This window comes from Athene noctua, chromosome 1, assembly GCF_965140245.1.
Source record: "Athene noctua chromosome 1, bAthNoc1.hap1.1, whole genome shotgun sequence".
Taxonomy (NCBI): domain Eukaryota; kingdom Metazoa; phylum Chordata; class Aves; order Strigiformes; family Strigidae; genus Athene; species Athene noctua.
In genome coordinates, this window is record NC_134037.1 from 210,154,301 (window position 1) to 210,177,228 (window position 22,928).

Below are 22,928 nucleotides of genomic sequence, written 5' to 3' on the forward strand. Positions count from 1 at the left end.
TCCTCACAGTCCCCTTCTAACTTTGCACTATTTCATCTTCCACATTCTTGGCTATTTTGTCTCACAGTAACACAGCACTGACAGAGGAAACAAAATTAAAGTTCTTTAAACCAAATGGGTCATTAATCTGTTTCACAGTAAGGACTAAGTGCAGTGAGTGAAGGGCTATATTTAAATCTTAAATTATAATAAATACTCAAGAAAACATTATCTTTAAAAGAAAACAGCAGGTTTATGATCACCGGGTGTAAAAGAAAGAAAAAAAGCCTGCTTAATGAACCATTAAATATAAAATGGAAATATTAAATGAAGAACTAAATCCTTCCCAAGGGGGCAATCACTGCAAAATTTCCTTAAATATTAGCTTCTTCCTAATAGCACAATAAAGGAAAAGCCCTTGCATAAAAGAAATTACAGATTTTAATCCTCTACTCTGAAGAAAACCCTTAAATTAAATGGCTATTTCAATTTATTTTTAAAACAACAAGAATAAGTCATGAAGAATCAAGTCCCTCATGGGACTGATCAAAATTGAATTTGCAGTTTCCTGTACTATACTGACAATCATTTACAATAAAATCCGAATGAGAAAGGGAAATTGTCTGTTGGGACCACTGAGCCAGGTAATAGCTTCAGTATAACACAGTCACACAGCAGAAAGCAAATTAAAATGTACATAGAATTGTAATATGGTTGAACTAGGCCTTACTTTGCTTACAGGATTCTTGCTTGCAGCTTTTAAGTAACATATCAAGAATGACAAAACTATATACTCATTGGTGATAATCAGATTATTTTTTGTTACCAGCAATTTGTTTAAAATAACATGAGATTAAAACCGTGTTAGGCAAAAGTAAGAAAATTAACTTGCGAACTACTTAAGTTTAAAATTGTCATGACATAATGAGAGCACAACGCAAAGCCATGCTATAACTTAAAATTTCTAGTCCCGTTCTGTACATCTACAAACCTTGAAGATTATAACTACATTATCCCATCTTACAAATCACAAAGACCTTGTAGATACAACATAAAGAAAAAGCAATACTTCAAATATTTAATTATTTTTAGATGTCTAATACTAAATGCATTTATACATACATAAAACATTTTACACAAGCACAGAACAAAGACATGCTATACTCCAGTATTACACACTGTGTTATTACACATTAATTTGATTTGAAAGGCATTTTCTCAGCCACATAATAAGCCTGATCCTGCAGAATATCTATGCTATATTTTGCACAGATTTCTCTCATTCAAAACCAGCAGCCAGCCCACGGCTATCACAGTGGTGGTAGTAGAGGGGAACATCCATTGGAATAGAGGGGAACATCCGCTGGAATTTTGATTCATCTCTCTTCATTCTTTAAGAGAGGTTAGTTAATTGGCTCCCCTTCAGCACATAATTCCTTGTTTTTAAAGTCCTGGTAACCATAGAGGATCCATTGAAAAGGGCAAGAAAATAGATGAGTTATGGACAACTGGAAATATATCCAGTCCAGAGTTCATACATGCCTTGAAAAACACTTGTTGCAAAGTGATTCAGGCCTGGCAGGTGAAACTATGCCAGTGCAGACTATAGTTACAGATTATACAAATAATTAAAAATACTCACTGGAGCAGCAGCATGCAACCTTCCTTTGTGGCAGATGAGTACCCTAACCACTGAACTACAGAGCTAATTTTTCACTTTGCTTCTGACCCAATTAATATTAAGTAGTTATATTGACCAGAACACCTGCAACGGGCAAGTCTTAAGAGTTAAACACTGCAAAATAAACAAAATAAAAAATTATAAAAATAAACCCAGAAAACAGCCAACTCTCCTCAGTAATCTGCTGTATTTTTAATGCTATCCAAAACTCCTACATAAATGGCTACTGTACGTGTGCTGAATGGCTATGCAGCTGTTCTACAGTAAATCTGTAGTATTCTGTATTGTGATCTGCTATGCACATGGAAGTCCAGGATCAGCAGATCTCTATCACGGCACTCCTCCAGTCTGCACAGACCTAAATCCAAGACCTTAATGCAGCTGAGATTTGTAGATTTATTAAAAATTTACACTATCTGTACAAGTAACTTTTAGGACTCAAAGTACAGTTGCCCATGCCTGCTGATCTCTTTAACATCAGTAAAAGTTTGTTTCATTACCACTGTTAAAATCACACGCCACTTCATTATATAATGCAGATATACCTTTCTGTTTCATTCCAGAAGAACAGAAAGGAAAGTAGATAATCACTGCCTATTTTGCATGTAAGCAAATTGCCACATGATAAGCAAAGAAGTGAACAAGAGATCTCACACTGCATGCACAGAATCTACCTGAACATTTCTACCTCTGGCAGGAGGGAAGCAGCTTGCTCCGAGCAGTAAGCCACCTTTCATTTACTTCCGGATAAAAGCAATCACCTCCAAGTAGTTGATAGGCTGGAAACTCAAATATTAGCTTATTGCTCAATAACCTGCTTGTGTTCCCAGACCTTACTCACATCCTTGAGCTACATTAGACAGGGCGGATGTAAGGTGTCAGAGACCAGGAAACTTCTGAGGGCTGTTACTTTGGTGTGTATAATATACACATTGGGGCACAGCTTCAGACAGCTCAGAGAAGGTATCTAAATATTTGAAATTTAACTAAGTGTCCAAGCTTTCATTACACTCAAGGGTGACGCTGGGCTCAGTTCAGTTGTCTAACCATAGGTTTCTAGTGACATTTGACAAGCCCAAAGGTGTGTAGCAATAACTTCGGGTTTTTTTCCCCACAGGAGGGAGCAAAATTCTCCTTCATAACTTCACAGTTCTTTCTTGCAGATTTCCTTGTTAAATTCTGTCTTTATTACACATCATCTACTTTTCCAAGTACAGGTATAAAGGAAAGTCAGTACTTGATTTGTTAAATTTTCTAATATGCAATTCTACTATTCCTCACTTTTCCTTTTTGCTGTTTTGACAAGATGGTTTTCTAACTTAAAAAGTCACTGAAAATGCAGTCAGATTTACCTGCTTTAGATGTAAACATATCTATCTTTAAAAATTCCACCTAAACCGAGAATATTTTAGTTTACTTTTGCTGGGAAAGAAAATTGGTTTTGCCTCTCACACAGCCTTTGAAAATGCAGTACATAATTCCATTTTTTCTATGCAGTATGCCAGGTTCACTGAGATGCAATTTTTTTTTTTTTTTTTTTTTAAAAAAAAAGGCAAAAATAAGACTATGTTGTAAAAACTGCAAAATTCCTTGAATTTCCCATGTGGAGCATGTAGATCATAACAGCATAATTACTAAGTATCTATTCAAGTGACAGTGTACAGATTTAGTAGCTCTATACACAACAGCTCCATTGTAAGAATAATAAATAATGAAAAAACCTGTGTACAGTTTGGAACAAATTAGTGTTCTTTCAATACTGAAATACAGCATTCTAAATTTAAACCCATTCTGAAAGCAACTTTATGACTGAGGCAGTCCATCCCATTATGTTATAGTAGAGAACTGTATTACTTTCTTGGAGAGAAATTCATGAATAAACCTTGTTTTGTTAGAGCATAGCACCCACAGATTAAGCTGAAAACTACTTAAAGCATTCAATTCCTTTAAGTTTTTGTTGTAAATCATATTTTAAACCTGTCATAAGGCTGAGAAAAGTCTGTTGAACAGCCTAGTCTAAACCCTGGCCCCCAAAGCAGAATCAGTCATACTTACAGCATAATACTTGGCAGCTGTTCTCTTGTCCAGCTTGTTTCTAAAACCTGTGGACATGGAAACCCACCAAAAGTTTAATCAAAAGCATTTTAATGTTGTCATTGGAAAATATTTCCTCATATTGAGCCTACATTTTCTTTGCTACAGTATGAAACCATTGGGGTTTTTCTACTACATGACAGCGTACAGATAACTACTTTCTTCTAGGTAGCTGTCACCTGTTTTTTTAAGAAATAGCAGGATTCTTCCCTAGATTTCTTATTTTAATGGAATTAGAATTGTCCGGTTTTTTAATTAAATGCTTAGATTTCAGAACACATTTATGCTCTCCTTTCTTCAATCGGTGCATGTCTTTAAGGTTAACAACCCAAAACTGACCACAGTTCTCAAATTTACCAGTGGAAACCAAAAAAATTTCAGTTCACAAATCTCTGCTGCCTCTCTGTTTAAGAACCCTACAACAATAGTTGCCTGTCTCACAACAGAATGTAACTGCTGATTTTTGTCAGCTTTTGATCCATCATTACTGCCATAACTTTTCCTACAAAACAAATCCACTGCAAGTTATCCCTTATCCTGTTATAATCCCCCTAATTAAATGCAGAATCTTGCACTTGTTCCTACTGAACAAGATGTTTTTCAGACTTTGTCTCCAACTTGTCAAGATTTTGAGTTCTGTCTTTCAACAGGACTTGACTTGCTGACTTTTGTTTTTTCATTTTCTTAACAGAGAGAATAAAATTACTAAATGAAAATTTTTCCACTAGCACTTGGAAATGTAAAAAGCTACAGAAAATGCTGTCTTTGAAACAACACTAAACACTCATTTGAAGCCACCAACTTTATGCCACCTTCTTCTGTCGGAGTTCAGTCTTCTTTCAAACTCCTACATTTTGCCAGCAATCAGCTTCCCAGGATTCTCAGAATAAACAGGATACAGGCATACACAGTTTTGTGAAAATGCAGACTTTCTATAGCCATCCTCCCAAGGGAATGATGCTTTAAATTTGTACTTCATGGGTTTTTTCTAATGTATGAGCACTACATAAAGTATAAAAAAACCCTAAATTTGCATATGTCTACACTGATCACTGTGTTACACAGACAGAAACCAAAATAGTAGTTAGCTGGGTACTAAGAAAAATACTGATTATGAAAAAATCTTAGTACTCACAGAGCATGTGAGTCTGAACAGTATAGTCAGCTTAATTGTAACTCAGGTATTATTGCAACTAGGAGAAATAATTAAGTAATAGTAAATAAACATTGGCTCAAACAAGAATCCATGAGCTTAAGTGCACACTACAAAAGTATAATTTAAGAAAAGACTGATGTGGTGAAAACGGTTATTACAGAAGTCTATTAAATCCCTGTGTGTGTATATACCCCAGGAATGCCTTCAGCACACATGTATGCAAATAAGTATTGAAAAGATAAGAATGAGATACAACAGAAGTAAATCCCTCTAGAATGATAAAAGACTTGCTTTCAATACAGAAATAAAACTCAGGATTAATAATGAAATTTTAAGTATTAATCTAAATCTCCAGATTTCTGCATTTACAACAGCGCCTTAATGATGTGTTTTATGTATATAAGGACATACTGGGTCCAATTCTAAGTTATAGGCACACACTGTTTATCCTACTTGTGTATTATAAAGGAAACAAAATACCATCTGAACAGACGATTTCTGAAGTTAGTAAGCTTTGTATAACAGCCTTGGCTCCTTAGACCAACCAGTGGGTATAATAATTTTCCTGTATTATTAAAAACCCCTACTTCCTCAGTCCATAGGGGAACACAGTCATAGCTGTAGGGAATGTCTGCAGAGCAACAGAGAACGAGGAACATAACTCTGGTGAACCAGACATTTTTGAGACCCTCATCGCACAATATAAAACAGAGAGAGACAATCAGGTCTCGTAGCCTGTCACATTTTTGACTTTTAGTAATTCAATTTCATTTAATTAACAGAAGCTGGGATTCACAGGTATATTTGGATTATAGCTTATTTATATCACACTTAAAATAGAAAGGATTATGGAGCTAAGAAAGAAGAAAATGTTGGAACTTCAAAGTAGTTCTTCACATTGCAAATGATCTAGAGGGCAATGTATCATTTGAAAACATAATTGAGATACAGCAGCTCTTGCTGAAAGTTTTCTAATCTTCAAATCACTCTTCAGAAAACTCCACAAATGGAAAACAATTGAATCAGTGCCAGGGCAGATTTAGTTTTACAAGGATGAACAGATATTCCATTACTTCTTATGGCTCACCATGCTACCAGAGAAATCAGCTCAGATGATTTCAACACATTTTCTAGTTCACACAATTTATTTTAGCTACTGACTACAAGTTTATCATATTTAAATGCAGTAATCGTACTGTGACCTCAAACAATATGGTATGTAACCGTTTGACTTAATTCTGGTCTAGGATAAAGTGGACATTGATCTGTTGTGCAGTAATAATTTCACAGAAGAACATGAAACTATCGGGAAAACCTGATTTGATTTACTCCAGAACTTACATCACAAAGGGATTAGAGTTTTCCCGGACAATAAGAAAAGTGTCAGGAAAAGCTGTATAGACGTATGCAGTTCATTACCGCTCGCTCACAGAGGCACACTTGCCAAGTTCACTCTTTTGGTTACAGGTTGCCACATTCGTAAATGATTCACAGGTTCATGTTTTTAAATCAACCGTACAGTACTGGAGTTGCCAAATGTAGCACAAAGAGAAGTCCATTTGCTTTCAGACTCTACAACCTAGTTATTATCTCTAAATTTCCCATTCAACCACACAAGCTGCTATCTTGTTGCATGTCATACATTGACACTTTTAAAGGGTTATGAGCTCTCTGTGTAGAAAAATGCTGAAGTGACACAAGATCTGCTATTCTGTTGCACAGAGCTCCATCCCACTCCAAATCACCAGATTCTTAGAGATGACTGTTTAATTCCTCTCCAAGTTGTTACAAAGCATAGGGACTTTTTCTTCCCTACAAAAAAACTGGCACTGCATTGTGATTATACAAGGGTTGACCATGGTGGTGCTGTTCCTCTTTTGCTTGGTGGTATAGGCAAAGGTCAGTGAGAACTTTGAGTAACATCTAAAAACTGTGCAAAAGGAGTATGTTTGTGTGTGTGTGTGTGTGTGTATATATATATAGGTTTACAGCATATAAAATGGTTAAAAAAACTTTTTTTTTAATGGTTACCACTAGAATGGAGATGCTATGGCAATCCCTGTACAGCATTCCCAATATTTTTCTCAGCTGTTATTATTAAGATAAAAAATACTAAAAATGTAGTGATGCACCAGAATGTTATCCTATCAGAATAACTGTCTTGAAACATGATTACCATACAGCTTTAGTTCTGCAGTCACCTTTCCCAAGGGAAGAATGATTTCTTGCTCTCCAGATTAATATTTTATTTAACTTCATTCTCACCTATCCTTCTGTTCCCTTACCACTCCTGAAAAGTATTAAAAAGAAACAAGACTCACAGTGAAAAAGAAAATACACACTCTGAAACACCCTGAAATATAAGGAAAAAACTGTAACTACTTGTCAGGAAGCAGTACACAAGTGGTGCAATTTGCACCACGCAGCTTGACATGACCTAAGAGACATGGAATTTTTGCAACATTTGAAAATTGTCAGTAGAGAGTTACTGTCAGCAGGCAGCACTTACCACAGTATAGAACCATAGGATTTAAACAAACATTAGAAGGTGACAAAGATATGTCAATACGTATCTATACATGCACACACACAGTTATTAGATAGAAAGATAGCCAGGCAGACAGATGCCTCATTTCATGAACACAGTCATCCTAAAGTATTTAGTCATCCTGAAGTACTCAGGATCTCTAGACTGTATTTAATAGAGAGAAAAAACACACCTCTTAAGACCTCCAGAGGCAGATGCAGATTACTTTAACTGCCTACCTCTCTCTACTGAATATGTAAGGAACTGAGAGAGAACATTCGGTATTTGTTCTGTTTGGACCCAGTCCACCTCTTTTAGGCCAAGGCATTCAACCTCAACAGATTCTGGAAAGAGGTAGGTGACAACAGTAGCAAAGTCCATGACACCTGCTCCCCTCTGTACACACACCAACAATCCCCTTCACGCTTTCTGCCTGACTGATGAGATGTCTGTCCAGCTGCCAAAGCAGCAGCAGAGGTAATCACACTCCTAGCTGCACAGCCCAGCCTCAGCTAAACACAAAGGGAAAGCCTACAGATTTGGTGGTGAACGTGGAGACAGACATAAGAGTAATTCAGATTGGAAAGGACCTTCAGGAGGTCTCCAATCCAAACTCCTGCTCAAAGTAGGGTCAAAACTGAATTCAGACCAGGTATAATGTCTTACTGTATTCCTAGAGTTCAAAAGCCAAAAAACATCAGCAGCATCTTATGGTTTCTGAGTCGGAAATCATTTAGCTTGGATTTTAGTTAGCAACAGTAGCAATTCTTCAAAAATGAGTGGTACGTTCAACAGCATATTTTTCCACAAATAACTGCTTCAAGGTTAAACAAGGTTTTAAATCGAAATAATACCATAATCCATGGAATATTCTCCCTCAATTACATTTCTTTACATAAAAGGACATTAAAGACAAAAATACTAAAGCATGCAATTCAAAAATTTATAAAGTGTATAAGGAATATAAAATATGTATACTTAATAAATAGGTTTTGAAAAGTACTTGTTTAAAAGCAAATTATTGAAGAAAGTCAGTGTGAGAAGTAATTAGTGTCAGGCTACATATTTGGGAAGGATGAGTTGCATTTCTGCAGCAAGAACTGCTCACACATGTTTTACCAAAAAAAATGAAAACCTGTAATTCTCAAGCAGTCCTGAAACCATTCCTCTATAGGGAGGATGCATCATCACGAGGCTAGAGACAGGCTCCTTTCTCTGGGTCAATGTTTCTTGAACTCCTTCAGACACTGTAACACAGCATTACTGGGAGAGTGAATGTGCATCATGTCCCACATTAGCCTCTGAACTGTGGTTTAGGGCATCCTCCTGGGCTGGCAGGTGATACAGTTTGAACCTTTACAAGCTGAAAAGGGCCTAGAACCCACACCCTGAGTAACTGCTCAGATTGTACCCAAGGGAAGCACAACCATTTCTCCTCAAAGGCGTGCATGTAACACTGTCTTTCAGGGAGAACTCACCTACAGGAGAGAAGTACGCTGCGCACACTCTGAAAATACCCAACTGACTGAGTCCCTCAGGACATAAAAGCAACAGAAATGTAGTTCCTGGGTCCTGATTTTCACTTAACTTGACTTAAATGTCACTTAAATCCTATTCTTGTGAAGACTGAGAAACCTCAGGGTTGCACAAGTATGTTACCTAGAGACCTAAGGGTGTTTTTGTGCATTGCTGTTTTGGTTTTTTTCTAGGGGTAGCGGAAAGGAGTAGGTGTTAAAACACCAAGGCAGAGAGTACAGCCCTGACTTAAGGAAAGTAGAGTTGGTTACTGGGCTCTACAGAGCCTACAGCCCCTAAGTCAGCAAAGCAATACAACATATTGTACTACTATGGTGCAAAACAGAGAGCCAACATACAGAAGGTGGAAAGAAGAATAAAGGCAGAAGAGAGGGAGGGAGAGGTTTCTTTGCACATTTTACCAATGATCTCCTGATCATGACACCCTGTGTTAGGCAGGCTAAATGGCAATATTCCCATAAGGCAGAGAGCAACTGCAATCTGATTTTAGCATTAGACAGCCTAAATTTCAAAAAGATAAGGTTTTAGGACCCCAGAGTCAACTTTGCTGCCCATTTCATGACCCCCAGGAGTTGCTTTCCTTCTGCTAATCACTTTAGCTTCACAGGTTAAAAACAAGAGAGTCACCAGAAGGACAACTTTCTAAGCCTGTAAATTATTATCTTATCCTGGCCAGTAAGTGGTCATTAAGGACGTAAGTATACACTAATAAACAAATGACAAGACTGTAAGGCTTTGTCCTCAACACATGTGAATTCCGTATTCCTTTCTATCACATACAACCTCATATTGCCACTATATCTCATGTCTTCCCAGCTCCTTGCCAATTTCTGCATTAACTTACGCCTTATTAATTCAGAGAAAACTGAATAGTATGCAGGGTAATTGCTGAAAGGCAGTTCCACCACCAGCCCAAATAACTATCAATTTATCAGGTAGCTTCCTATTGTACACTGGAACAACTGTCACTCAACCTCTAACTATTTTTCTTTATAAACACAGAAATTTTTTTTAGAAACTCAGAAGCTTACAAAACTAGATCCCAAGAACAAACCTCAAAAACAAGCTACCCAAGTATTTCTACTAGAACAAACCAAAGAACATGATGGGCATAAATACTGGAATAACAAAATCTCTCTTTTGTAGCAGTCCATGCAATAATTTTGCACTTCAGTATCATCCCAATTAAAGAAGTTCAAGAGGAAGGCCAAGTTACTGGTTTACAATTCAAATCAAATCATCTTACTAAAAAGGTTTCTTACTTTTTCTCAAATATCATCTTTTAAAAGAAGTCACAAATTCTAAAAGCAATGCAGTTTCTAATCACCTGCTGATTTAATACTCCTTTGAAAGCATAAAAGCATAGGGAGAAACTAAAAATTTACAGATAACTTTTACTACATGCATAAACTAATCAAAGATGAAAATCAAGAAAAGTACAAACAGTTGGAAACAAAAAGCAGAAAGGCTTACCTTGAAAAGCAGCTGCATTGTGAGATATTAAAAATTTTAATGTAGCACTTGATGTTTGAAGCACTTGCTGTATATCTTGCTTTGCTGCAATCTGATATCTTTCTTCCATCTTTTTGGTACAACATGTTGGATTTTTTGAACTACAAACCTGGAGATCAACCCCTAGAGAAAGAGATAATTACATTGATTATTACAGAAGTACACAATACACAAATAACACAGAAAACAGGTTGGGGGTTTTTTTTGTTTGGTTGGTTGGTTGGGTTTTTTTACACAGGTATAGACACACAAAAGAAATACCCAAACCTTTAAAGCCATACGGTCTTGTTAAACAAAAAATGGAAGGGGATACTGTGGAAACTGTAAAATTCTGTGGAAAGAGTACACTTACTCCTGTTAACTACTATAATTTCTCTGACACTCTAATCTTATTCCAGCTGTGAACACTGCTAACTAATACTAGTAAAATACACTGAATATTCATTGCACATCACGGTACAGGCAGTAGATGCCCCATCCCTGGAAACATTCAAGGTCAGATATCCCTGCTTATTGCAGGGAGGTTGGACTATACATGGCCCTTAAAGGTCCCTTCCTACCCAAACTCTTGTATGACTCTATGATCATCTAGAATACTTAACTGCTGGGCCAGCTCATGACTGAATTCTTGCTCTTCTGTAAATCTCAGACTGGAAAGAGCTAACTACTGCTAAATGTTATAAACACACCAGTGCAAAGCCTATCTCTGATAGGTTTGTAACGAATACTCCCATATTAACTTCTATATGGAGCAGTCTTAAATTCAAGTCTAATCTCTCTTACTGTGTCTCTCCCTAACATCTAACATTCCCACGTATCTGACATGCCAATTCACTACTTAACTAACAGGTCAGGAAACATTTCTAGAAAGGAATACTTTCTCAAATTTTGGGCACACTGAAATTCAAGAGGGGCAATTCAGTACTGCTGTAACTGCTGTCCGTTTCATACTTTTTTTATAGTTGGAGCATAAGCAAGCATGAAAATACCTTGTTTTCATGTGGTACTTAAAATCTTTTTCGTACAGTATCTAAACAACGCTTTCTAAAATGAGGAAACAAACATTTGATGAAAGGAGAAAGATGTGAGAATTTAAATTCCATCAATACAAAATTTAACAGTCCAATACAAATTCTGTTCCAGATAAGCTGTTTCACTGACAAATATCACAAGATTTCTAGCAAACATAGTGAGAAACTTTTTTTATCTCCTTTGTGGACTAAATTCTAATTCGGTGGTTGTACGTATATGCATCACTCTTCATAATAGGTAAAAAGGTAAGATCATTTTTGGAAGAAAAAAAGAAACTCCAAATTCAAAACTTAAATCCACATTGCCTCTGCCTCTATACTTGCTTTCAGTTCTTACACCACCTCTTTGCAACTTTTTATTTCCCTGCCACTATACCTAGAAGATTTAATATTCCTTTTAAATCTTTTTTCCCCCTAATTCTCTCACAAAACTTTCTAAGGTAGTATGAATATAGTTACGGGGAAAGTGAGGCCTTACACATTTTTCACCCTAAATATTCAATCAGTTCTCTTATGTAAATTAGGTGTTTTAAATAATATGTTCCAGAAAGCTAAGAAAGAAAAGTTAAGCTATTGAAGGCTGGATCACAGCATTCTGAAAGAATTGCAAAAAGTTTTAATTAATTGTATCAAACTCATGTCCCTTTCTCCATGTGTTGGTTGAAGCAACCTTATTGAATGGATTCCTGGTTCTGGAACTTTATTTCAGCTATACAGTGGGGAAAAAATGTTATTATTTACCTACAGAAATCTCAGTCCTGAAGCAGGAACCCACTGTGTCATATTTAGACGGGTAGAAAACATCAGAAGATTCCTTAGAAGTCATGTTTAGAAAAGCATGAGATCAGAATGAAATCAGTAAATGATACGGACCATTAAAAAAAACACAGGAGTTATGAGAGTCCTGGATGAACACTTGCCTCTACAATACTACACAAAAGTATTTTGATTCCCATGACAAATAAACAAATTTCCCTTGCTAATGCAGATGACATGGTCTCAGATTTGCTAAACATTTCCTTCTGGCATTAGTCGTTTCCATCTTCATAATTCCTGGTCCCTCCATCCAAAAGCAGGTTGGAAGTGGGATACATTTGAACCTTCAGTATTAAATACTATAGAATTTCTCTTAATTTTTAAAGGACCTTTTCTGCTTCATGCTTTAGGTCATATGATATAAGTTTTGAGGCAAAACTGATTCATTTTAGTGAGGATTGCTGCTCAGGAATTGATACAATTCTGTATTTACAAAGACAAAACTTAATTCTATATACACAAGAACAGTTTACTGCCTGTGGTTAAAAATGTATGCCTTGAAATAAATCCATTTCACAGACCTAAGCAGCAGTAAATATCACTACATTAAAGGAAAAGCAGCAGATACTTTAAGATACCCTACAACCATAGAGAATTCACATATCCGAGATTGCCTTCATGGAGCATGGAAAAGTAAGAACGTAACCTCTGGATGTGAAAATGAACTCAGGCAAGTGATATCCCTGTGAATCTCTTTGAAGATGTTTCCAGTAGCAGTTTAACACACAGCGATAAGTATAGCTACAAGCCACAGTTCAGGAATCTGAACACCTTTACCATCACAACAGACAGTTCAAATTCCGTTCTAATGCAGGTATGAATCACTGCACTTCTGAGCATTAAGAAATTTTACTTAAGTGTTATACTATTGCTACAAGATATCTTTTTTCTCATACATTTTTGAAGGCTACGTATCCTCATCATTTATCTTAAAACAGAATTTCATGTTCTTCAGTAAGCACATTTTTACAATTTAAAAACTAAGTGATTTCTCCTGGCCAGCTGTCTTTACTCTTGCCATGTGAAAACTTTCATATTCCATCCTCCGACATTCTAATTCAGCCAAAGAATGAAAATAAAGATGCAAAATTAAGGTAGCTGATTAAATACTCTATTACTCTAGTATTTATGTTAGGCATGCCAAAGAAAGTGCTTAGTGTCAGAGCCAGCCTTTAACAAAGTTGCCTCCAAGCAACATTAATGAGCATCTTAAAATATTTTTTATTATGTGTATTAAAAATACAGTTCACCAGTGCTTTGCAACCTCAGAATGCATGTAACTATCTATAAACAGTTTCCCTCTTCTCCAACTCCAGTGCATGCCCCATGCTTTCCCAAGCCAGATTTCAATCCTTGGACCCCACTGACTCCAATGTCCCAGTCCACAACAGCTCTCCAAACTGAGGTTCCTGGATTGCTGACCATCCCTATATTCCTACAGCATTCCCACATTCCCAGTCCTAGACACCATGACCCCACTCCCAAAATACTGAAGACTCCTCTCACCCCACTTTTCCTCACAAAATAATGGCATGTCCGGCAACAGTCCAAATTGCAGCCCGGAATAAAACAAAGCAGACGTGGAAACTGCTACATCACAATATAATGCAGATTAGCTGCTCTGGGTACAGGCCCTTCTGCAGAGGGAAATTGCTGCAGTGCAACTAAAACCCAGTAAAAAGTGGGGAAGGAGCAGCAGCGGGAATAGACCAAGTCATGGGACCCCAAGCAACCACTTCAGATGCTTGTGCTTAAGGCTGGCCACATCTAGGATTTAAAACAGACAAAGCTGGAACTTGAACTACATGAAAATTTGGTTTTCTGCAACCTGTAGCCTATAGCTCTTACAATACTTGTTTAAAAGTTAAATCTTTTTATCAGAGCAGTGACGATGGCTTCAGCAAATTTTGGTTCTGGAAAAAGGTAACAGGTTACTCAAGGGAATGGGTCAAGAGAACAGATTAGTGGTGCATGACTCAAATCAAGAAATGTAAGGATTAAAGCTATGTTAACACTACCTGTTCCAGGGGTGAGTTACGGTGCATGTATATAGACCACATATAAATTCAGGTGCAGTAACTCTAATGCAGAACATGTCTAAGTTGACATTGTTTAAGGAAATAAAACACTGCAAGTTTCTATTAATCCTTTTAAATCCTCTTGCTTCTGATTAGATACATTTGCTGTCCTACTGAATACTAATTATTTTAAATATTATCAGTAAATGAGTATCTTAAAGTAACATACTGTTAAAACAGCAAGCAGCAAACTGGACTAATATACCACCCACCTACAAATAAATTAAAGGAATGATAAATAAGCCTGCAGCAATATTTACTCATCATACCAGAAAGGTCTGTTCACAGGTATGACACACAGTTCTCTCTCTCCATTTTATTTTTTTTATTCTCAAACGGTTTATCACAGTATGAGACAAGCCAAAGCATAGGCTGTAGTACACCAGCAGCAACAAACCTGACAAACATCATGAGAGAAAATGTTTATACTGATAGCAATATTCACAGTATTGCATTACAACAGCCTTTTTTCCTATTTGGTTACTGAATATTATCTTTTGCTCATAACAAAAACTAACTCGCTACTGTCAAAAAAGGCAGGCAGCTACAGAGTCCTGTAATAGACACTGTAAGAAAGGGACCTTGTTACTAAGTTGTTTCAACACATTTCAATGCCATACCATTTTCAGACTTACCGTATTCTTTCTTCCCCTACATAAGTTCTTGTTTCTTTTTTTTAAAAGGAAAGGTTTTGTTTGTTTGCTTACTGAAAAATCGATTATCTATTTAATTTTTTCAATTATTTGTGCATATGATTTCTCTTTACTAACTCTCAAACAAATCATCAGAGAACTCAAAAAGAATTAATTAATCATACAACCTGACATATTATTGTTGGTCTATTGGTCTCACATTGACAAACCAAGTAATTTTACAGTTCTTTGCAGTACTTGTTTTTTCTTAAAACTCCAATTCTGCAGTTCCAGGAAAGTCTTTTATCTTCATAAAGAATTTTCTAGCCAGTGTGACTTATGAAGAAAGAGTGCAAGGGGGAGAGAGGTCACCTGTGATACTACAAATCTAAGACAGAGAGACTTTTTAACTCACATGCGTGAATTCTGAGGTGTCTGGTACATCACTGTTAATACTGCTGCTCAACTTTACATTTGGTAACTAATATATCCATTACTTTAACTGAATTGGGACTCTACAGTGGAAATATCCTATTAGAGAGTATTTTTGTCCTAGATGATGGCCTCAAGAAACAGAAGCAGAACAGCTAGGCACAAATTCATCATTTCATCAATTCACCTAATCAGACTAACATCTGCATTAAATTATGAATTCCTGTGTTGCTGAAACCTCTAGGGCTATTAGAAATTTTACTGTATGATACGTGTTAAATTCATGTCTGACCTTGACCAAAGCCCATCTTTATCAAGAAACACGCTCAGCACCTACTTAAGAGGCTGACACAGAACAACCCTGAGTATGGCTTTCCCTCAAAGCTGCATCAGTTTTATGGGGACAAAAACACTAAACAAATTATTCCATTTCTAGATATCCAGAAGATAACGACTGCTCCTATATTATTCTAAAAGAGGTGCCTTTCCACTCTTCCTGCAATGTGCTCCTTCCGTTTACCATTAGCACTGAGATTCCTCATGATGGCTTTGGCTTCCAAACTCGTTTATTTTACCAGCTGCTGGAAGCAATCATTCTCAACATGCTTGTCTCGTTTCCAATTTCACAAAGCAGCCTGAGGACCTCTATCCACTCATCTCATGTACCTCTCATAAATATTTAATATATGTATATATCTATATATTCTTAGTAATTTTCATATTTCTTGATTTCATACTTTTAAGTTTAATATGCCTAACTATTCTTGTTTTCTTTTTAATCTCAGAAAATTTTAAGTACAATTACAAAAGCCCAACAAATCTGCCAGAGTAAGAAACACAGTAATAGTTTGGACTAGAATTAAATTACAAAGAGGAGATACATCTAGATTAATCTAGACCTAGATTAATTTTACTAAGCACTGTCTAAATCAGGACTTTTCTATGTTCTTCTTCACAAGCTGAAAATATATTACAAAGAAAACAGAACTATGCAGTGTCACACTGAAGACTCACACACTCTGCTACACTTTTCGCAACTTGTTTCTCTGCAGTGATGGTGTCCAATATACACATTTTCCAGAAATGAACTTAGACAAAGAAGATAGCTTATCAATGTTTTCAAGGCCATGAACAGAATTAATGAATTAATAAAGCATAGAAAGTCTTAAAAGCAAAAAAAAACTTAGAAAGTTTGACTGTTAGTTTGCAAGTGGAACACAATGAATACACAAGTGTTTTTCAGGGCTAGGTTAGCTATTTTACTATAGCTGAAGTGAAAAGCATTAAGAATCAGAAGGATAATTTTAAAAATTAGACACTTTTATATTAACACCATCAAGAAGAATTTAGATTTTCTAGCTGTTCTTCAGGGGAACAGATGCAGAGATCTATCACGGTCTTAATATTGACTAGAGTTTTGAACTTGGTCTATGATCTTAAATACTAGTCTGAAATATCAAGGATATCTTTTTTAGAGTATCACAGAAGTGTTTCCATGGTATTCAGAGTATTACAAACAACTGTTCTGACTTCTCTATGACATATGCTATTGCTTTGTTAAATGAAGAAGCGAGGTTCATAAGTGGCTGGAATAAGTTCCAAATGAAGCACAGACAAAGCTTTGCTTTTTTTTTTCTTTCCCCCCCCATTTGTTCATGACATCTGTAAATATCCTCTGCTTTTTTTCTCTTCTGTCTTACTTTTTGCTGTGTGGATGTGCGGAGAATCAGCTATGTAAGAATGGCAGTTAGATAAATTGCTTCAACTATTACTGAAGAGTCAGAGTGAAAGTTTTGGCTTGCTGACCCTTAGGGAAAAGGATGGCAGCAGCCACAAGGCAAGAAAGACAACACAACAAAAACTCAATTAATGAAGCAACCCTTCAAAGTATGCAGAGTGCTCATATGAGCTATGAACTTGTGATGTTCCCACTGCTTTTTTTTTTCCTGCTTATGAGTTGAGTGCACAGTAATCAGAGTACATCCGTAGAGAAAAGGGGCTCCTGAATTTTAACCTTGTCAGCAGCACAGTGGTGGGATCTCATGATAATTTCATTCGTGATTTCTTCAGGAAGTATGAATTCTGTTAGATAATTATTGGTCTGGGTTCTGGCCAGATCTAGGCACATCTTAGTAGTGAGATGCAACAGCACTTCCCAGATGTGGAGTCCTCACAGGTCCTGGCCATGTTCCAGCTCCACACCAAGCTCCAGGCACTTGACATACCCATTCAGCACAGGGGTAAGAAGATCCACCCACACAGGGTAGGAGGGATCTGGGGCAGATGCCAGCTAGTGGATAAACAGAACTACAGGGTCCTGCCCTGCAATTTTCACACAGCCTCTCCATCTCCCCTCTCTCCTGTAATTTCAGAACTACTATGTACTTTAGTTTAGTTGTTGCTGTAGTGAAGATTAATTCACTGATGTTAAAAAGGGCAAAGTGCTATAGTTGTTTAGCTTCTAGCATTGATTAAAGTCAGTGACATTAAATACACACAGAGATATCATGCTTTTGCCCCAAATCCCTTCCCTGAAAATGTAAAATGTTAAACTGTATATCCTCCTGATTGGCTTTAGGCTCTACATTTCATGATCAAAACTAATTTTTCTTCTTTTTGACATTCATTTGAGAATACATTTATCACGGTAAGGTCATTATGTTTAACTCAGTTCTATAGCTAGTACAGAATAAAAAGAGAAAAAAAAAAAGAACATTATCTTTTTCTGATGCTACCCACAGTTGTAGTATACACCATTTTGTTTTACTAACAACATAAAAACATTCACATTTTACAGGGCTGAATCAAATTAGTTAATAAACTTTTAGAGGGTTTTTTCTTTTCATTAAAAGGTACAGATTTCTTGCAACTACAATTTTTCTCAAATTTTACCTAAAAGAGAACAAGCAAAGCACAATTTAGGCAATATGTGATGTGTCGTAACTTAATGCAGTTTAGGATTATTTAAAACTAATTTCATTTATTGCTTTTCCTGTAACCTACCTACTTATACCACCCTTAGCAAAGGAGCCACTTCATAAAAAATAATTTACCATGAGGATGGTCTAATACTAGAGGAGAGAAAAGGTGGGATGAGAGGAGAAACAAGCATGCAAAAATAAAGGAGGAGGGGAGCTAAAAGGCATTGGTCACATGTAAGCAAGGCCAGTTAGTATACTTGCTTCACTGAGCACTGCACAGGAGCATCAGTCTATCCTTTCTTAGTAAATCCTTTTATCTTAACTATTATGTATAATTTCATTCTCTGTCCTATTTGCGAGTGCTGCAAGATCTATATATCAGCAACTGGACCAGGGATTAAGTGCATGCTTAGGTGTGAGATGTCTAAATGTCAAAAATAGCAAAGACCTGATGTGTTTATATTTCCCTGGTGAATTTAATCCTCTGTGTGTGTTTACGTGTAATTCACTAGCAAATTTCAAAATGGAATAGCCATTGAGTAGGAGGACGCCTACCCCTACAAAGACTCAGTGTCTGAGCCAGTGGTGGGTAATGAGACCCAGAGTTGGGCATGTGTATTGGGGAGATGGAAAGCCTATGCTACTATTCAAGGGACCTGAGCTGTGGAAGAGCTTGTGAGCTAAACGTGTGAGTGAACACATCTGTTTGCTAGCAAGCATCAAGCTGGACTAACTTGATGAAGGGGGGAGAGGGGGGAGAGGGGAGATGAGATTGGCTCAGCAGTTAATGTGAATCAGTTATGGCTACTAAACTGGGAAGCCACAATGCTTCATGGGAACCATGAATATGAGTGTGCTTGTGATTTGGAGAGGGAGGGGGTGTTTTCACTAGTGAATTCTCAGAGTGCTCCCAGCTGGGCTTCAGGCACCTGGAGGAATTTCCAGAAGCAGCATCTGCTGGATTTGGCAGTTCCTATAACATCTTAACATTGGGAAACAAGCAGGCAGAGCTGGAGGTCTGCACATGTCCAGAAGAACGAGGCACAGTTGGAATAACTGAGACACAATGAAACAGCTTGAGTGACCACTGTCCAGCAATGGACAGATAAAGGCTTGTCAGGGAAGATGAGCAGGGAAGAAAGAAGGCTGCTCTTTAAGTAGAGGAGCAGATTGAAGGTATGGAGAAGACAGGCTGGTTGATGGTATGTGGTAACCCAGGACCTAAGAAGAGCACAGTGAGGATGACATTGTGGTATGAATTTGATACAGTCCAAGGCCAGGATAAGGAAGTGGTCTGAGTCTTCTTTAAAGCAAAATCCTGGTTCTTACGAGCGACTTTAAACCTCACAACAATTGCTGGAAGTAGAATGCAGAGGTATGAAAGCAAACCTGGAGATTTCTGGAGTGGATTGGGGCTAAGTTCTTATCACAGAAGCTAGATGGGTCAACCAGGTACAGCACTCTTCTGGATGGATATTAACAAAGGGTGAGGACCTAGTCATAGGGAAGGTAATCAATAGCAGCCTTGGGTGTAGTGCCCATGAAACACTACAGATCAAGATCCCAAGGGGTGCAAGGAAGTAGAGTAGCAGAGTACAGACCCTAGACTTCAGGTGAACAGACCTGCTTATTCAGGGAACTGACAAATGGGATCCAGCACTGAAGGGTGAGGTTGCTCAGGAGAGTTAGCAGGTCTTTAACGACCATTCTTCATCCAATCTCACACAGTCCATCCTGACACTCCAGTGGGTAGACTTAGCAAGGGACAGGCTGGGGTAAACAGGGAACTTACTAATAATAAGCTTCAATGAAAAAAAAAAAAAAATGTAAATGGAGGGTGGGGACACAGGCAAGTTATAATGCCCAATACAGAAACATTGCCCAGGTGTGGAAGAATGGTGTTAGGAAAGCCAAAGCTCGACTGAAGTTGAGTATGGCAAGAAATATCAAGGGCAAGAGCTTGTACCACTATGTGAACAACAGAATAAACCAGGAACAGTGGGCCTGTTACTGAATGGAGTGGGTGATTTAATGCCTGTGGATGCAGAGAAGGCTGAGGTACTCACTCCCTTCCTTGCCTTAGTATTCACCAAGGCCAGGCCTCTAAACTTAGAGACGAGGGGGAGAGGAACCAGCAATAGTGGAAGAGGATCGAGTGTGGGATTGCTTGCGAAATCTTAGCCCATACAAGCTCATGGGACCAGGTGAGATGTATCCAGAGGTGCTGATAGAGATATCTGAAGTCACTGCAAACCGCTCCCTATTATTTTTGAAAGTCTGCTGACTCAGTGCAAGTCCCCAGTGATTGAGAAAAAGCAAATGTTGCACCTATCTTCAAAAGAGCAAGAATGCAACTGAGTGAATTGCAGGCCAGTTGCTCTTACTTGGTTACCTGTATAGCAGGTCTGATAATTCAGTGTTAGACTTCTACATATCCAGAATTATTTCTAGGTTTGGAAAAGAGGTTGGGAAAGTTTGCCTTCTACAAAATGACATAATGTATACAATTCATAGTACTCCAGACAATACTACAGTGGGTGAGTAATAAGATCTTCAGTAAACTTATTACACAGTCTAGATACCAAGTAATTTAAGAAATTAAAAAAAATGAAAAGGCTAAAAAAGGAAAATTTCCAACTAGATATATTTTGCTTCTCTTACATCACTATAGTCTTACAGTTTTATGATACATGACTTATTAGAAAGGCATTATACAAGTCCGTGCATTACAGAAGTCTCCCCAGTACAACTGCTCAATATTCAAACATTAACACAGCTTGTATACAGGCTCAAATGCCAGCAGGAGACTTGTAACTATTTCAAATGTATGTAGTTGTGTTGAGTTTAGGGAGGGTTTGGTTTTGTTTTATGAAGTATTTACAACAGTAAAAACCACCTCACTAGTATGTATATAAGATGACCTACCTTACCCTCCCTATCTTAGCAGATAGTAACTACATGCAAATGTCCTCTCTCTGTTTGGAACTGAAGATTTAAGAGAGAAAACTTGGCAAAGTGATATTAACAAGTTGCCTCAAACACAAAATAACATTGTGTTGCATACTGCATCATTTTAGTCAATGACGTTGTATGATAAACTATAATTTCATGATCAGAAGTGTGCAGGTGAGTGGTCAAACCAAGCAAAAGTTAGAGCTTGTGGTACTATTCCTCATTCTCCTACTGACTTGATCTCTTTCAAAAGTAAACAGTAGCTTTATTTCTTACAATTGTCCTTTCTCTTATGAGGTTCAGAAAAAATCTTGCACAAAACCTTTGTTATTTTTCCAGTATGTACAACCTTTCAACTACTACATTTTATTTACAAGTAATATACAAAACATCTGCTCACGTACAGTTCCATATGTATATAGGCATAGACATGGATAGTATTTGTTTAGTATTGAAATTAAATAACCTGAAAATTAGCTCTATTACTCCAACTGTGCTTAATATTTTAAACAAATGTTAGACACTGTTTAGCTTTCAGACCTTCTGCACTTTGCCTCTTGTAAAGCAGGGGCTAATATGAAATTTTATCTAGGCTTATTATGGGCATTAGAATAGCTTCAAGAAGACATTTAGACTTTTAGCAAAACTCTAATAATGAATTATTTGTTTATGGTTTCAGCTGAGTCTTCAATCTTCTTTTATTCCCTTGATTTTATGGTAAATATTTTTTTAAGCAGTATCTTCTTAACATGGATATCATTCCCAAACCTATAGGGAACTTTGTTTTATACTTTAAGACTGCTAACCATGTACATATAAAGTATATTTTATTGACCTGCTTCTGTTCCAGCTCATTAAACGGAGCTGCTTTCAATGATCAGGAAAAAGTAACCAAATACAAGATGCAAAAAAAACCAACTGACTGAAAATGGAGCGGTTGCTCAAAATCCACAGAGTGGCTTTGTAGTTGTTTCTTTAGAGCTACAGAACAAGCAACAGCTTACAGGCAATGTTTCAGAAGAGGGTATGTAAAACAGCAAGCGACACAGGTCATTCCATTTCATTACGACCAATGTTAAAAACCCACACACTTATTTTCGCTGTTTTCACATCTGAAAGTCTTCCTGTCTTCCACAAGAATTGTTGTGTCAATAACCAATTATTTTGAAACAGAGTGAGAAAACATTTTCTGCTCTCATAAGGAATATTGGCTCTTTTCAGTACCAAATTCTGAAGGCTCTACACTGCACTCTATTTTTAGACAAGATCACAAGACCACAAGAAATGAAATAACTTAGCTTGTAATGAATATATATATTAACATAAATATAGAAAAGGTTTTACAACTGAAAACAATCTAGATGGATGTAGAAAAGACAGTTTAGTAAAAATAAAATGTCATTATCCTGAGGTATAGGTTTACCTATATCCAGAAGATCTGGAACCAATTTCAAACTTTCACTCACTATCTCAGCCATACAAATCCATATTTTCAGTACCCTGAGATAAACAAGTGCTGACAGGATGAGGATGTTAATCACCAGGAAGAGAAAATACCAGATGTGTGGTAAATTTCTGCCT

The 22,928-nt window shown here is 37.0% G+C and overlaps 1 protein-coding gene across 1 annotated transcript in view; it reads right to left on the minus strand.

Moving 5' to 3' along the window:
* GPC5 (glypican 5) overlaps positions 1-22,928 on the minus strand; it is a 725,946-nt gene that overhangs the window by 697,621 nt on the left and 5,397 nt on the right. The window contains exon 2 of the mRNA XM_074930948.1: positions 10,447-10,608. Within this exon, the coding sequence (XP_074787049.1) occupies positions 10,447-10,608 (162 nt within the window). The remainder of the gene's footprint in view (positions 1-10,446; positions 10,609-22,928) is intronic.